Source organism: Dermacentor albipictus, chromosome 5 (assembly GCF_038994185.2).
Source record: "Dermacentor albipictus isolate Rhodes 1998 colony chromosome 5, USDA_Dalb.pri_finalv2, whole genome shotgun sequence".
NCBI classification, from domain to species: domain Eukaryota; kingdom Metazoa; phylum Arthropoda; class Arachnida; order Ixodida; family Ixodidae; genus Dermacentor; species Dermacentor albipictus.
The window spans coordinates 116,563,340-116,579,480 of NC_091825.1; the positions used below are offsets into that span (position 1 = coordinate 116,563,340).

A 16,141-nucleotide genomic window follows, 5' to 3' on the forward strand; every position below is an offset into this window, starting at 1 on the left:
TCGGTGTTAAATTTGGGGCAGCGATAGCCAGCGATCTGTACGAAAATGACCTAAGGTGAACTTGCGTCGCAGTGATCTTTCGACTTCGAAGGTTGGCAGCCGGGAAAAAAGGGAGTCGGGGTGGGTAACGTCTACTGGACGGCTCGGGCATGACGAACGAAAGCTTGATCAGGCTCGGCGCTGGCTACACTGCTGAATAAACACGACCTTCATTTAGGTTAAATATACGCGCAGATTACAAAACTGCACTTCCTTTTCTTGTTGCCCCCCCCCCCCTTCCTGTCTTCTGCAGCACACAACCTTCCGAAAGTTCCGATAACACCCCATAAGGCAGTGTTCATGAATAGTTATGCTGAACTAAAAAAAAAAAAAGAAGGATCCTGGTTTATCTATTCGAATTCGTGGGGTTCATTTGCCCGAAAAAAATTATTCTAAATGTAACACTTTTGATGTGCAGATTAAAGGCGCACGCAACAAAACCAAAGCGTCTTCCACGCAATGCAAATGAGGTTCTGGTGCAACAAACACGCACCGGAACGCCGGGAGCAAGAAAAAAAATGAAGAAAGAGCTCTTCCAATGGGTGATATATCGTTTCTAACGGACTGTAGCACGCCCCGATAGAAAACACTGTGTAATCCTGTCCAAAAGTAGCCACGCTTCTGGGCTCTTCAGTCCAGAAGAGCGCAACAACGTCGTAATGACGCGCCGCTAAGCTGCTTCCTCCGCTGCCTCCGTAGTGGTCGCCAGAAGGGAAGTTACGAAACGGTGCCGGCATCACGCGATCTTTTCCTCGCCATACCCTCTTATTTCTCTTTCCTATGTACCGACACATGTAAGAGGGCAACGAAAAAACCAGAAAGGCTGTTTTTTGTTGTTTTTTGTTACGATTGGCCTGCCCACAGTCGTGGATCGTTATACACGTAGGCTATATATGCCCATCGCTTCAATCTCGAGTGGGCATCGCACGTCGGGTAAGTGACCGGGAAAGCGCATGTGACGCAAGAAAACTGGTCGCCGACGCGATCAGTTTGAAAGAGGGAAAGGAAACCGCGGACAAACGTCGAAACAAAGCGAGATAAAAAAAAGATAGACACGTGTTCAATGCAATTCCTCATACACTTCGGTAGTTAAGAGAGAGAGAGTTGCGTTTCTTTCACCCTTGCTCACGAGTTCACCCAACGATCAGGTCGCATCACTGACGACATTCAGTCGTCTCGAGACGACTGAATGGTCATATAATGGATTTTGCTGGGCGGTGTTCGCGTGTTTTGACAGATATGCGCTCGTTGAGTGAAAACTTCGGAAAAGTGCGTCGCTCTTACGCACGCAAGTGAGGTCGACGTCGAATGATCAGCTAATGGTCTTAGCTAATGGGTTCACGTGCACAACAAGCATTTGCGAGGCGTGTGAACGGGCTTATATTTCCATACACCAAAGGTCGGACTCGACGCGAGATCGGGGCATTCGCAGCGAGGTGAGAAAGCGAACAGAAAGGCAACCGAGAGACAAAACGCAATGTTGAGTTTGAATCAAATGGACCCTGTAGCCCTGACCTAAGAGTTTCTTGAGCAAATTTTCATCTACGCCGTCCAGCCGTCGTGGATGTGTTCCAGCTATATATGCGTAAGAGAGGGATATGCTTGGACGTAACTTATGAAAGCGAGGGATTTCACTGACAGGTTCATAGGGTTTAACATCCCGAAGCCACACTAGGAGGGGCGCTTGTGGGGTTATGAGGAAAGGTACATAGGAGGTAGGGGAAAGGAGAGGAAGGAGTGCAACAGCGATAGCTTTTTAACGCGATAGCGTTAAGGAGCTCGTGTCGCAGAAAAGCCGGTGTCGGCGTCGGCGTTTGCGGCGTTGACCGTGAGCGATAAATCACGGCAGGCGCTTCATAAATAAAAAGCAACTTCCAAGATTGGCCCGGTGGGAATCGAACCAGGGTCTCCGGAGTGTGAGACGGAGACGCTACCACTCAGCCACGAGTTCGATGCTTCCAAGCGGTGCAAACGCGCCTCTAGTGAATGCGGTGTTGCCTTCGAAACGAGCCGTGGAAAGTTATACTGCGGTGTATATCGGTAATTATGAACATGTAACGTACAGAAGTCACAATTACACGAGTTGCGAAGTGCGTTTCCGCTGCATTTCTTCTGCGCTTTCCGCACACGCAGAGCCATCTTGCGGCAAACACAGAAGACCCCCTCCTCTCAATGTACGGCGCTGCCCCGACAGGAGGCGCGCCGCGCGCGCATTGGGACCGCTGCCAGGCGCGTCGCGGGACTCCCTCTCCCCTGACGACGCTTCGCCGTGCTCCCGGTTTAGATTACTATCTATCTCTCTGCCCGTGCCGATCACGCCGTTTGGCTGGCGTAGATCGTTTCCCCTCCGAGACACCGAGTTCTTTGGTTCGTTCCGTTCGCTCAGGCGCATGTTTCGTTGCCGCGCCGAACGCTGCGTTGCTCGACGCTCACCGCGTGATAGGTGGGCGCTAAGTCCGATGCGGGGCGCATCGTAAGTGATCGCTGTGCCGTAGCGCATTGTCTTATACCCCTTGGCGGGTCGACGGGAACGCTATCGCGTCCCACTCTTGAAGGCGAAGCTTAAGCGTCCTCCAATTTTTTCCCCATCGCTGACCGACGTAGATTCAAGGATGTACATTCAAAGGAAATTCTGCTAAACTTCCTCGACAATGTGGCCTTTGATGGTTCCATTATTCATCTCCATGTAACATACGGTTTCATTGTCATCCGCTTTTATACACATGGCACAAGGCTTAGGGGCGCCGCAATGACGCCACCCTGCGAGCTAACGCCGCTTGCGAACTCGCTCACTGCACACTGTGTGGCGTAGTATTGAACGGTGACACTGCGTAACACTAGGAACGCCTTCGCAGACTGCGTGACAGTGCCCAGACAAACAGTTCTGTATCGTGTGTATGTATGTATGTATGTATGCACGTGTATGTATGTATGTACGTGTATGTATGTATGTATGTATGTACGTGTACGTATGCATGTATGTACGTGTGTGTATGTATGTACTTGTATGTATGTATGTATGTATGTATGGCTTTTTTAAATTTTTTTTCTCTCGCACCTGTCGCATCCCTTTGCCCTTTCCCCAGTACAGCTAGGGTAGCCAACCGGAGATAATCTCTGGTTAACCCTTCCCTGTCTTTCCTGTGCCCCCCCCCTCTCTCTCTCTCTCTCTCTCTCTCTCTCTCAACAATAAGTGCTATACAGAAACACTACACGATAGCTTTCGCGCAGCCCTCCGAACGCCCCCGGCGGTATGCCCGCCGTTGACCCGCGTCGCTCCAAATCCGCGTCCATCGCAATCGCGCGTTGCCGCAAGGCGCCGAAATATTAAGCCTCCCTCATTTCCTCCTTCCTCGTGTTGCGCAACACACGTTTGTTGCCTAATCCGACCTCTCGAAAATTACGGTGACACATATACACACGTACACACAAACGCCAGCATGCGGAGGAAATAAAGAGGCCCGACGCAGGCGACGATTCACACTCACCTCGCCATGCTTGATCGGCCGGATCTCGTTGCGGGAGACCCTCATGCGGAAAATGGTCTCCGAGGCCTGCGTGTAACACCGGCAGAGGCGTGAGAACGGGTCGCTCTCTAAGCTTCAAGGAGGCACCACTGGCCTCCTTGAAGCCCTTGGGTTCAGAGGAAGCAGTGGTAAAGCAAACATGTCCGCAATAGACATTAGTAAGAGGCGACTGGAGGATTGGTGGAAGAAAAGTAGGGAAACGACAAAAGACGGAGACGTACAAAAGCACAGTTCGCAATAGGGGATCAGAAAATTTGGGCGTGGTAGTTCATAGCGTTTTGTTTTGTCTTTTTTCATTGTTTAACCTAGGTAGAATATTAGGCAGTAGAGTAGCAAGAGCTTGGTGGCGCAACCCACCGCCCCGTTCCAAAGGGGACGCTCATAACATCCATCCATCCTCTAAGCTCGCCGCAGCAAGAAACCTTGCATAGCCGTTGAGAAGGCTCCAGGAGCGGAATGTGCGAGATTTAACTGAATAATAACCATGCGCAAGTATAAGCGCCGGAAGCAGAATACTTCCAGTTGCGTGCCTCTATGGCATACACCGGTAAAAAAACAGATGGGAGAAGTATGCGCGTAAAAAACACACCCTGACGCACACAAGTGATGGTGGAATATGGAACTAGCGCTCAAACACGAAAACATTTAAGTAAAAAAAATATTTGAGGATGTTTGTTTAACTGACTGGCAAACAACCTTGCCGAAGTTATACGCATCTTTCTGTCGCAAAATAAATTTAGTTGAATAAAAGTGAATATAATCAAAAGAAGCTTGTTTCCAAGAAGCTGCTATACTCACGATGTTGCAGACGTATATTGCCAGCGCTTGCCTCCTGAAATGGAAAAGAGGAGAGAGTTTAGTTATTATTTTTTTTTGAAAGGCAATTAGGCCGTTCTGTGCTTGTGCATGATATAGCCTGCTACTCTACACTGGGGAAGAGAAGAGGGAAGGGGAAGATAAAGTAATGTGACGAATGAACATGAGGAGAAAGAACAGAGTGGATGTGTGTTAAAGTTACACAACGACCCTATTAATGTCTTGCTATATTTTAATTTCTGGTATTTTTTTCTTGCGCGCTAGAACACGAGAAGAAGACACGGAGCGCTTAACGCATGTGGCGTCGCCAGAATTTTTTTCCGGGAAAAAGGGGGGGGAGGGGAGTTAGGGTCTACTTGACCGCGGATTGAGAAGGGGAGAAAGGGGGATGGGGAAGGCCGCATACTAGCACACAAAGTTGGGGAGGGAGGGGCCGGGACACGTGACCTGTGTGCCACCCCGTGGCTACACCACTGCTTCACGTGTCTTGTACCCCTCTTTCACTTTGTCCGAGTCTTCTAGCCCAAAAGGCATTTCGCAATGCATAACCAACACGCCCAGATGACCACTTTGCCCGCTAAAGTCACTCATCCAATCCGGCGGCACGCAGGAACTCCAAAGTTTTCGTTGTTTTTAGTATTAGGCCGAGAACAGTACCATCGATCCAACGGTAGCTGCAGCTGCTGACGCTGGCCATGGGGAACTGTCCGGCCGCTGAAGAAGAAAAAGTAAACTGTGCCCTGGGGTCTATGTTGCTTAGAGCAGCGCGACCAGCTCGGACACTCGCGAGCCCTGATGGCCGCGTGTCAGTCGAAAAAGAAAGTTAACACAAATAAAGAACCCAGCCATACAGCGATAAACACTTCCATGCACAACATCGTATAATAAAGAAGTCGTTGAATTCGCAGTATACCTGTCCTTAATTAATGCTTCACACTGACCGTACGCGCCTGAGCTTGACGCCACAGACACCGGTAAAGAGAAGCACGAGCAGACGAAGAGAAAAATGCACCGACACACCTACTAAACGTATATGCATGACGACAGGCAGACAAAATGGCCGACGCGATACAGAAATACGTGCAAATGCGCAAAAAAAAAAAATCCGTATCAAAGTTGTGGACAGTGACGGTCATCGAAGCGGGCCGCTGTATTCCGGACTCTATATATACGCTGTTAGATATGGAGCTGTTTCCTGCGATTACTTCGAGTTCCCCAGACCACATCGGATTGCAGCACAGCTAATTGAGGAATGCAGAAGCAGGAAAGCGCATTCCAGAGGAGACACGTGCAAACAAGTTTGCGGCCACCACGTGCGCCGCCGGGATTAGCAGGTGGGCATCCGACAATGGAGCATGAGCAGCCCTCCCCTTCTCCTCGTTAGAAGTGCATTGCCAGTCTGCGAGGCAAGACCGCAGAAAGCCGCCAGGTGTGACACCGCGACACGGGCGGCTACCATTGGCTGAAAGTGGCGTCATCGGAGCGGACTCTCCCATTGGTCAAACATGACGTGACTTACAGTGCTCGAAGGGTTTATAAGAAGCCTTCCAGAGAGACCTGAGGATTCTGGGAGAGACCCTGATTCCCTGTTTCACCTCTCTCGAACTTCTTGCCGCGGGCCGCAGCGTCCGAGTTGCTGCCGGCCCGTAATGTCTGTACAACTGATACTTGACGCTCACCTCCTTGTACATAATGTAGAATAAATCCTCCCAAGTTTTGGGTTTTCATCCGCGAAGCCCGTCCTCCAACCCCTACAACGCCTAAGGGGCACGTCATCATACAAGCCCAGAAGTGTTTGAGCGTCGTATCACATACGTATAAGCCCTTTTTTTTTCACACAGCGTGGTGCTCAACTGTCGAGAAGTGCATACGCCCAAGTCTCACCTGCTCTTGCGCTCGAGCAGGATGGCCATGAGGCTCGCCAAGAAACCAGGCAGGTAGGACGCATTCAGGAAATTGAACCGGCCCACCAGCCTCCTGCGTTGGACAAGCGTGAAAACAACAAAGACAGACCACAATATGTATACATGAGGAGTCTCACAGGTGAACGCGCTGCCGCACTCAATATACAGTAACCGCAGCTTAGACACTGTGCTCGCATTTAGGCAAGAATCCGCGCAGAATGGAACAATGAGGATGATTCATTCATTCATTCATTCAAGCGTTCCAAACCAACAATGGGGCAATGTGAGGAAGCATCGTGGAGGGCTGCAGAATCATTTTAACGCTGTCTAAGTCTACTTAATTGACATGAACCCGAAGCTGCACTAGCCAGTTGATTCCTTGACTCACTTGATGCACTAGACCCGCTTACTGGGAAGTCCCATCGCGATTTCAGAAATGAGTTGATTGGTGAAGTAGTGCTAGGGGATGCGTCTCGAAAGGGGGCGGGGGTGGAGCATAAATAAGATAAGTTATGGGCGCATATTTTGACAGAGCATACATACAGGTGTGCATATGTTCTGTGAACTCAGTTGCGAAGGCGCGCCTGTGTTGGAGTTTGCGTTTGAGCACTATTCGTAAGCGTAAACGACATGACTTAAAAAAAGATAGCCGTAGTTGTTCTTTAAGACGTCGCTAAAAGTAGGTCGTTAAAGTAACCTGAGGGGGGTGGGGGGACCAAATTAACAGAGCTTCTTGTTCCGTCTGTTTGTCATCGGTCGCCCTAATCGGGAATAATTTGTTTAAAACGCCAAGATTCGCTGACAGTTGCTTTTCTGTGCTATATTGCTATTCTTTCTATAGTACAAACATAAAAGTATTTCACAGCTACCAGCTGAATATTCTCTCAACACACAAAGAAACCGATATTATTTCGCATTTTCGTTAAAAATCCTTACTTTGAATTTTTGCGTTAGTTTCCCTTAGTGGTTGAGTGCAATTGTATAAGGAACAGGCAAGCAAGCAAGAACAAAGTAGCGGAGTTCAGTGCATAGGAGAATGTCGCAGTGAATGCGTTCGGAACAGAACGAATTGCTCAAGTATGCCTCTTTCTCTCTTTCTTTTTCTGTATATGAGGGTCCCCAAAGCCTCCGGTAAAAGTAGCATGAGATCCACTGGCCCGATCGAGGATGGGCAGAAAGCGGGCGAGCATTTGTCTTTCGGGAGCTTCGCAGCCCCGATCCGCGTTCACACACCTGAGCGAGCAGAAGACGGCGATGAAGGCGAACGCGTTGAAGCTCAGGAAGAAGGAGGAGATGAGGACGGCCCGGAGAGTGCGTTTGATGGAGTCGCTATCGTAGCGCTTGCTGTACACAAGGGACGCCTGCAAGGACAGAGAGGGTACACGAAAATGTCAAAAAACAAATAAAGGAGGAAACAACGAGACACGTGAAAGACGTACGTCGATGCATCTATAGGCAGTCTCATTAAAAAAAAATTTAATGTGAGAGCATTACATGTCCCGTGAGGCAGAAAGCCGGCATTGTCCGTAACGAATGGCAGGAAAGATCATCATCAGCGTGGATTAAGGTGAACTAAAGTAAGTGGATTAAGGTTTGTACATATTAGAGCAAGGCGGATTAAGATGGATTAAGGTAGAGTTTGAATTTAAGGTGATAACTTGGAGAAGTCGTAATGCTCCCGCATTAAAATCACGTAAGGATACTCAAGTGACCCAATTTTTTTTTTCGGGAGGATTTGCCACGAGACGTCATATATCAAATGAGACTAAAAATAATCAAATGAGACTTTGTAACACCGTGGCGACTTGGCCTATAGTCGGTACATACTCTACAGGGGAACGGCGGGAAAAGACGAAGGGCAAGGGGAACACACACATACCAGCGCTGTTTTGTGTTCCCTTTCATGTCCTTCGTCTTTTCGCGCTGTTCCCCTGTAGAGACTAATTCTGCATCGTGCAAGAACTGCGGCGACCGAATTGAATTCTGGGGTTTTCTACGTGTCAAAACCACGATTTGATTAAGAGGTGCACGCCGTAGTGTGGTACACTCCGGATTAATTAACACGGGCGCTTTTGCACTTCGACCCCCATCGAAATGCGGCGGCCGCCGCGGCCACCGCATGTCTGGCCGACGCCGACGCAGAACTCTGGCCGACGCAGAACTTATGTAACTGAGATCAAATTTAGCATACATTCATTGGAGGAAAGGTAAGACCATGTTATTTACGGGAAATATTGTAAAATTTGCGTGAATTGCAATAATTTCTTAACGAGTGCTAGAAAGCGTTTTAAACTGAGTTGCCATGTATACGGAAACTTTTTTTTTAAAGTCTACTTTAATCACAGGCAACCGTTTCTTGTTGCAACTGCTCGGACGCTTGAATTTCCGTTGCGATTGTGCAAGGTCGCAAAAGTCTGCTGCCGCTCTTCAACACGTATAATTTCACCTTTACACAGCCCCCTGCGCTCAATAGCAGTGCTGAAAATTTAATTTCTAACTCGCAATAATCCACCCATTTCTTGGCCAATCCCCCATAGTGGGTATTGGAAAAAACAGAACCAAAGAAACAGTTGTCAGTCCACTAGCTCTATATTTAGAGTACAGGAACTATGAGAGAGGGCTCTGGATTAACTTGACAGCCTCTTCTTTTTTTTCTTTACTTACACCAAAGCACGGTATACTCGAGCGTTCTCGCGTTCCAAACCCGCCGGAATGCTGCCGTCGCGGCGAACACTCGCACCCGCGACCTTGTGTGCCGCAGCAGAACGGGACAGCCACTGAACCGCCAAAGTCGGTCAAGTTTAGTATACGGCCAACTATAGGATTCCTAATAAGGATTTTGCGAAATCTATGACTATAGAGACCCAGTTGTGAATTTCAGCGACAGTATAAAGCTAAATTTAGGGTTACGGAAGTACACGGGCGGGCTCCCGAATTGACAGGGAGTTCTAGCCCCCCCCCCCCCCTCCTATATTGTAGGTAAATCTCTCCGAATAATTAAGAGTACAAGTAACAGCAGGCGCAACATCTAAAGTTACACGAATTTTCGAAAACAGGCTGATCCCATATTTACACTATATGATTTCCTAATAGGGAGTTATATGCAATATCCACGTGTCTACTGCGTTTCCGAAGCTCGCACTCTGGATCTGCCGTTAGTAGCCAACAGGGAGCATCCCTGCTCCCTAATAAGGAGACAGTTTCTGTCCACACTATTACGACTCCCTAATAGTCCGCACAAACCGAAGTTCACAGTAATATGGAGGCTTAAAATGATGAGCAGAAGTCAAACAAGTATGTCGCTGAAGCAATTAACCGTTTCGACAAGGGGTCTTAAATTCCTTCGCCAGGGCAGCAGATGGTTTTCTTAGTAGCGTTTTTTTATGTACGCTTAGCTCACTGTTTCCCGCACCTTCAACGGGCACTTTTGAATACTTCCGTTTCAGTTACTCAACACTACGCACAGGCTTATTCTCTTCTCTTCCGGTGAGGGCGCACGGAGGGGTAGTGAGCTACGCCTACGTAATAACGCCGCTAAGAAAAGCGGTCGCCACCCTGACGAAGACGAGTCCCTTTGTCGAAACGATGGCTCCAGCGACATTCCTTGTTCGACTACTGCTCACAACTCCCCTAATAGGGAACTTCGGTAGTATCAAATCATGTTGCCCTTCACAAAAAGTCTCCAATGAGGAGTTTCGTTACTCCCCAATGAGGAGAATACGTCCTTATACTGATGTTACAACTCCTTAACAAGGAGCTTTAGTAATATTTAATCACGCTGTCCGTTAGAAAAGGAAAAAAAGGAAGGAACGAAAACGTATGAGGGAAGGAGGAAGAAGTAAAAAAAACCTGCAACCAAAGGTGTGATGTAGATCCGGGGAACAGTTCGAACGACTACCCTCTGGTGGTGGTGGTGGTGGTGGTGGAAAGCATTTATTAAGAAAGAGAGGTGCGGACTCGAGCAGGAGCCTTACATACTAGGTGGTTTCCCTAGTCCGGGACCCCATTGGTCGAAGCCGCCAGCCTGGCCCTCTTGACCAAGGCCTGTTGGGCCTGAAGGTCTGAGCAACCAAGCAGTGCCGCCTCCCAGTCCTCTCGGGTAGGGTTGGGGTGGGGGGTGAGAGCCGAATTTTGCTGGCAGGGCCACACCATGTGATAAGTGTCAGCCACCTCACCACAGTGTTGGCACCTGCCAGTGATCGCTGGATCAAAATGTTTCATTACTGCCGGGCACAGCATTGTGTTGGTGTATAAGCGAAGGAGAACGGACGCAGTGACAGCGCGCGCCTTGCGAAAGCGTCGTCGACCGTTCACTCAACGTGCAATGCAATTTTTAGCACGAGCGAAGCCCGGCTCCTTCGCTCGAGTGCGCGCGCGCGCGCGGCGAAGGTGTCTTCGTGCACGCCACACTTCCTCCTCGGACGCTTCCTCGCGGAAGGGGAAAGCAAAACAAGTAAAAGATAAGGCGAACGTAGGAAAAGGGGGCCTGCATCGTCGCTGTCGTCGCCAGCGGCCCGTGCAAATGTTCACGAGCAAGCCAGCATGAAAGGCGCTGGGGTGCGGCGCACATCGAGCTTCTTTGGCGTGATTCGTGCCGCGTTCTGGCTTCCGGGAGTCACCCCCTTCCTTTTTTTTTTTCCTTGAGCCGAGCTGATTGAAACGTTAGAAAGTAAGCGGCGACGGAAGGAAAAGGACACGCAAGACGAGATTTCGAGTAGTTTATATGCAGCTCGGCATAGGCCACTGCGGCGCGGGGATTAAGGCCATTTAACTCCCAAGTTATTTCGCAACGAATTGAGCGCGCAAAGCATCGTAGCTTGCTGGTGAAGCAGCGCACTGACACGGACACAGTGAAGACGCAAAGGACTACACTCGCTGCACTCGCAACAATGTTACTTCATAACACATACTCCATATTAATATACCTGCGCACCCTCAGACGTCAAAGATAATCAAGACAAGAATAAAGGCACTTCTAAAAAAAAAATCATTTGCCCGCGCATACTCCGGCGTCAAAGATATGGCACCTATCTATCATGGTGTGCAATCCTAACTTAATTGTTGCACCCATAACAAACATTTTTTTATTACAATTTTTTCTTCCTTTGGTGTTCTTCCAAAAAGGCTACCTCACCATGGCTTAGGTGTACAGATGGCTGACTGATACAACCCTCTCCTCTCTTGTGAATGTGAAAGGCTGAACGTTGTGTGAAATAATCTGAACTTGAGATGGCGTATTCTAACTCGTGTTCTGAGCTTGCTTCGGCGTGTTGTGGCCTTTTTAAGGCAAGAGCATGCTTTAATATTCTAGTGCTGAAACTTATTTTTCTCAGTCTTCACTGTAACCTTACATATTGCTGTGAGTCGTTGCCTTGTACCCTCAATACTTTAGATCCAATAATCAGGGTGCAGAACGCAGCATTGCGTGCAATTACATTATGAAATCATTTTCTAATTTTTCCCAACCGTCATGCACTTCCATTTCCATTAGTATTAGAAATGAAAGTGGCTGCTTAAGTTAATATCACATGGCGAAATCACTGATTACTTACAGATACGTCTATCACGAAAGGTAAAATTAATATAGATTTATTACGCCAACTCGTAACACCAGGACTGCAACTAACGAAACTTTGAATTTACCATTTATTATAAGCACTTATGGCAAGTGACTCATTCGTTTTTCTAGGACAAGAACTTTGAATACTGCTGGAAGTGAAGACGGCCAGAAACTGTTTTCCATTAAACGATATTAAAGGAGCGTATGTTTTGTTAATTACACACTGCTGTATTATGTTATTTCAATTTGTATTCGACAATCTTTTCTTGTACTCTATGCTGAAATCGCTTCTGCACACTTGTATTCTTCAGTGCAAATGAGATGGTTATAAATCCGTAGTAAAGCTTCTACGTGTGTTGTAAGGCTTATGCGAATGGGCATATTTCATTCAATGGCATCCACTATATAGTGCACGGAGCTTCTGCTATTGGCCCAACAGTCGTCGCGCAAAAAAACGTGTACGCCAACTCTGCAGCTCCGAAGAGGAGGCTTTTCCTCGGCACACACGACACATAGGTTAGCTCGATTATCTAAGCAGACGACGAAAGAAAAAAAAAATTACGACATTAAATTCTAGGGGGTTTTACGTGTCGAAACCACGATCTGAGCATGAGGCACGCCGCGTATCGGGGTGGCTCTGGATGAATTTTTGACCTCCTGAGGTTCTTTAAACGTGCATCTCCATTACTTACTCTCTTTCATGTTTCCTTATATATGATTTTAATGTGGTGCTCCTTGTCGCTTTAGAAAAAGCATATTTATAAATAACAGGATGTCCCGATACAGTCATTGGCTATGGGACCTCCTTCTGTATATTATTGTTTTTTTATAACCTGTAATCTATAATGAATAAATCAATTTCAATCAAATGACACGGTACACGGGCGTCTTCGCATTCCGTCTCCTTAGGAATCGAACCTTCGAGCTCAGCTACCTCAGCAGCGCAACCGCCATCACAGCCTTTGGGCTAACTGCTGAGGCGGGTTGACCAGACGATAACGACAGGAACATAAAACAGTGGCGAACATGTTCAAGTATACCGAAACTCGAATGCGCGGACTGGGTTGCGGCGAAAGCAGATAGCCTGCACCAAGCAAGACGCCCCCGCCCCGTAAGACCAGTGGTTCCCAACTTCTTGGTATCCGAACTCCTTAGACGCCTTAGTCTTAAGCAAGAAGGCACCCACGAGCACAGACATCAAGCACGCATATGGGTGTGTATAAGGAATCAAAACACGGGTAAGCCAGCGGTAAATTAACAAAGAAGGCACGGTGTGCAAGACAGCGGGGAAAGTGGACGGGGAAGGAAAACACGGATCGAGCGCTGACAACGAACTGTCAGGTTTATTGCGCCGCAACATACGTATACAGGAGAAAACACACACACACACACACACACACACACACACACACACACACACACACACACACACACACACACACACACACACACACACACACACACACAAAGAAAAAGAACAGGGAACTAACCTTACCGAGAACGGCAGCTGTCAATCCTGAAAGATGCGTCACTTTCCTTGTCATACAGCGCACGTGAGGGGCACCTCCCTCGCAAACGACATTTTGTGTGCGTAGCAAAGGCCTCACTAATCATCCGTTCTTGGAAAGAGGAAGCTTTAGCTCGGGCCCAACTCCAGATGCCGCCTATTCAAATACACGTAAAACGAAGAAATGTCTTTCTGGGATAATCTCTGGACCGGTTTTAAGACTTGATGTACTTGAGAGAGAAAGTGAAATTCTGGTGACTGCTAGAAGCGGTACTTTGATTGAACTGGCATACGACGTTTGTTTCGCATACCGCATCCAGCCTCGTCAGCAACTACGGAACTGGCAGCTATCGATGTTGCAAGCACGTATGCACTTCAGGGCAATTCATCTTGCAAGTGCAAGATGAGTTAACCACATCGAAGGTTGTCATCCATTCAGGGCCCCGCGCTGCTCCTATAGCAGACGACAGAGAAGTGAAGCTGACCGCCCAGTTGTGTGCTTCGTCGTCTGTCAGTAGAATCACAACTCGTGGAGCATCGCTCATTGGCATGTGGATACCTTCGCACGTATAAGTATACCGCCGGAAACGAAGAGGCCGACCGACTCGCTTCCTATGTGAGATCACAACGAATGTGAATGTTGGGAAATTTTGTTTATGGGCTTGACGATGCTCGTCTGTTGATTCAAGGTTGCCTGCTCAAGCAGCGCCCAGACTAGAGTGATATATACGAAAGGATCCTTTCCTCTCCGTGTTCGTGGTTTTCCTCGTTGCGCTAGAGCTCTATCGCTCATGTGAAGGGTTGGCTCTGTCCTTGTCCTAGTGTCTGAACGTTTATACCGGCAAGGACGTGTAGACAGTCTGCCGCGTGCTTGTTGCAGTTCCCGAGAGACGCTTGAGCGTGCACCTTATATTAGGGTGTCCCTGCTTTCCTTGCGCAGCGCACGTCGCTATACTAAGGGACTATAGCCTATTTCAATAGGTGAAACGCCAATAGTGACGGCACACAAGAAGGAATACAGACATGCGCTTCCCCTATTGAAAGATATGCACCAACTAGCCCCACAACGTGTTTTACTACTATGGCCTACTTGGCCTGCAGTGTACGACCTTTGATCATTGCCCATATCCGAGTGGTTGTGCTTCTCGACGCGACCAGGCTCCCATCGCGCTCTGCTTACATTAAAAAAAAAGGAAAAAAAAAACTTGCTTGGTTTCTCGTTTGTGAGTGAATTTGTGAGGGACGAAACTTTTTTTGCTCGTCTTGTTTTTTTTGTATGTTTTACGTTCTTCCTTAATTTGTACGACCCGCGTGTTTTCTTTTTCCCGCGCGTACGTTCCGTTCCTAACTTGCGTCCTCTATGCCTTGCTTTACTTTCGTCTTTGTGGCCTGTCATCTTGCTTATTTCTTTCTTCTTTACCTCCTTTCTTATCTTCGACTTCCCTCGACTTCCCTTTTTATCCCCTCCTTCCTAAAGAGTAGGAAGGCTTTCTGCCCCTCTCGGTGGCAATTGCCTGCCTGCCCCTTCCCTATTTCCCTAAGGATCTGTGCACTGTATGTGTTTTCATACCAAATAATAATAATAATAATAATAATAATAAATGTACAAACTGATTATTTGTAATAAAGATTATTATTATTATCGCTTACATTGACAATCATGGTCGATGGTACCTGCATTTTCCCCCCAATTAACAAGATTGGCAAGGTTTCGTCTCGAAGTCTTCTCACCGTGTTCTAACACTTCGCAGAGGCGACACGGCGCGACACGGCACTTGAGACAACTGCACTGCACGCAACTGCTGGTGCACAGCAGGTAAGCAGTGCCCAGGCAGGCGCGTCACAACACAGGCTAGGCTATGAGGAACGCGCAGACAGCGACCCGCATCGCTCTTCTGGTGGGCGAGGCGATCACACCGACGGGAAACCGTGTGATTTGCCAGCGCCCACTTAAAGGATTGCACGGATAGGTTCAGCTCGGAACACGTCGACCACATGTGACACCGAAGATGACACACACGGGGGAAACTGTTCGAACGACTCACATGCTCTCCGATGCGGAAACATGCGACACCCCGCGCCCAGCGAAGCGTGGTCGACCTTTCACTCGACACCATGTTCCATGCGGAACATGTTCCATGCGGAACATGTTCCATGCATGTTCCGTGCGGAACATGTTCCACCGCCGCGCTGAACGCAAGCACTGTACTCGCGATGCCGGTGCGACCCGAGACTGTCGAGCGCGTGGCCTGGCCCCGGCAGAGTTGATTGAGCCGGGCCAACACCACCTATAGATAGAACAAGGCCTTTTCACTCCGACCCATGACGTCATGTCACCTGGCCCGACTTCAATAGAAATCTAATGGAGATGCTCCCGAATAGGCAACAGTGATTTTGACGTCACCGCTTTCATCACGCCAGCCTTGTCAATGGAAATTTCGGGCCAGGTATCGTGACGTCACGGATCGGAGTGAACAGGCCGGGCGTGACGGCATGCATACGACGACGGTGCGTGAGGCGCTCGACTTCGTCGCTTTTGCAGCGAAACGCACAGTGCGTGAGCTACATACGCTGTGCGTCTGCTGAGCACAGCTTAAGGTATATTTTCGCCTTGCGTTCGTAGACGTTAGCTTAAAGGACACGAATGAAGCTTAAAGAATTTTAACTTCGGACAATTTTGTTGCGGTTACCCGCAATGGTAATTAGATATGCAGACGAAATCCGAAAGTTAACCAGAGCATTGATGGAGGCTTTTCAAGATAGCTATGTTAGCAGTACAGTCGTGCAT

General features: G+C 48.4%; 1 protein-coding gene across 1 annotated transcript in view; it reads right to left on the reverse strand.

Moving 5' to 3' along the window:
- The window catches only part of LOC135916119 (transmembrane protein 135-like), a 71,642-nt gene that overhangs the window by 15,127 nt on the left and 40,374 nt on the right, over positions 1 to 16,141 (reverse strand). Inside the window, exons 2-5 of the mRNA XM_065449363.1 lie at positions 7,520 to 7,647; positions 6,267 to 6,359; positions 4,365 to 4,398; positions 3,528 to 3,593 (exon numbers count right to left, since the gene is read on the reverse strand). Coding sequence (XP_065305435.1) covers positions 3,528 to 3,593; positions 4,365 to 4,398; positions 6,267 to 6,359; positions 7,520 to 7,647 — 321 coding nt within the window. The remainder of the gene's footprint in view (positions 1 to 3,527; positions 3,594 to 4,364; positions 4,399 to 6,266; positions 6,360 to 7,519; positions 7,648 to 16,141) is intronic.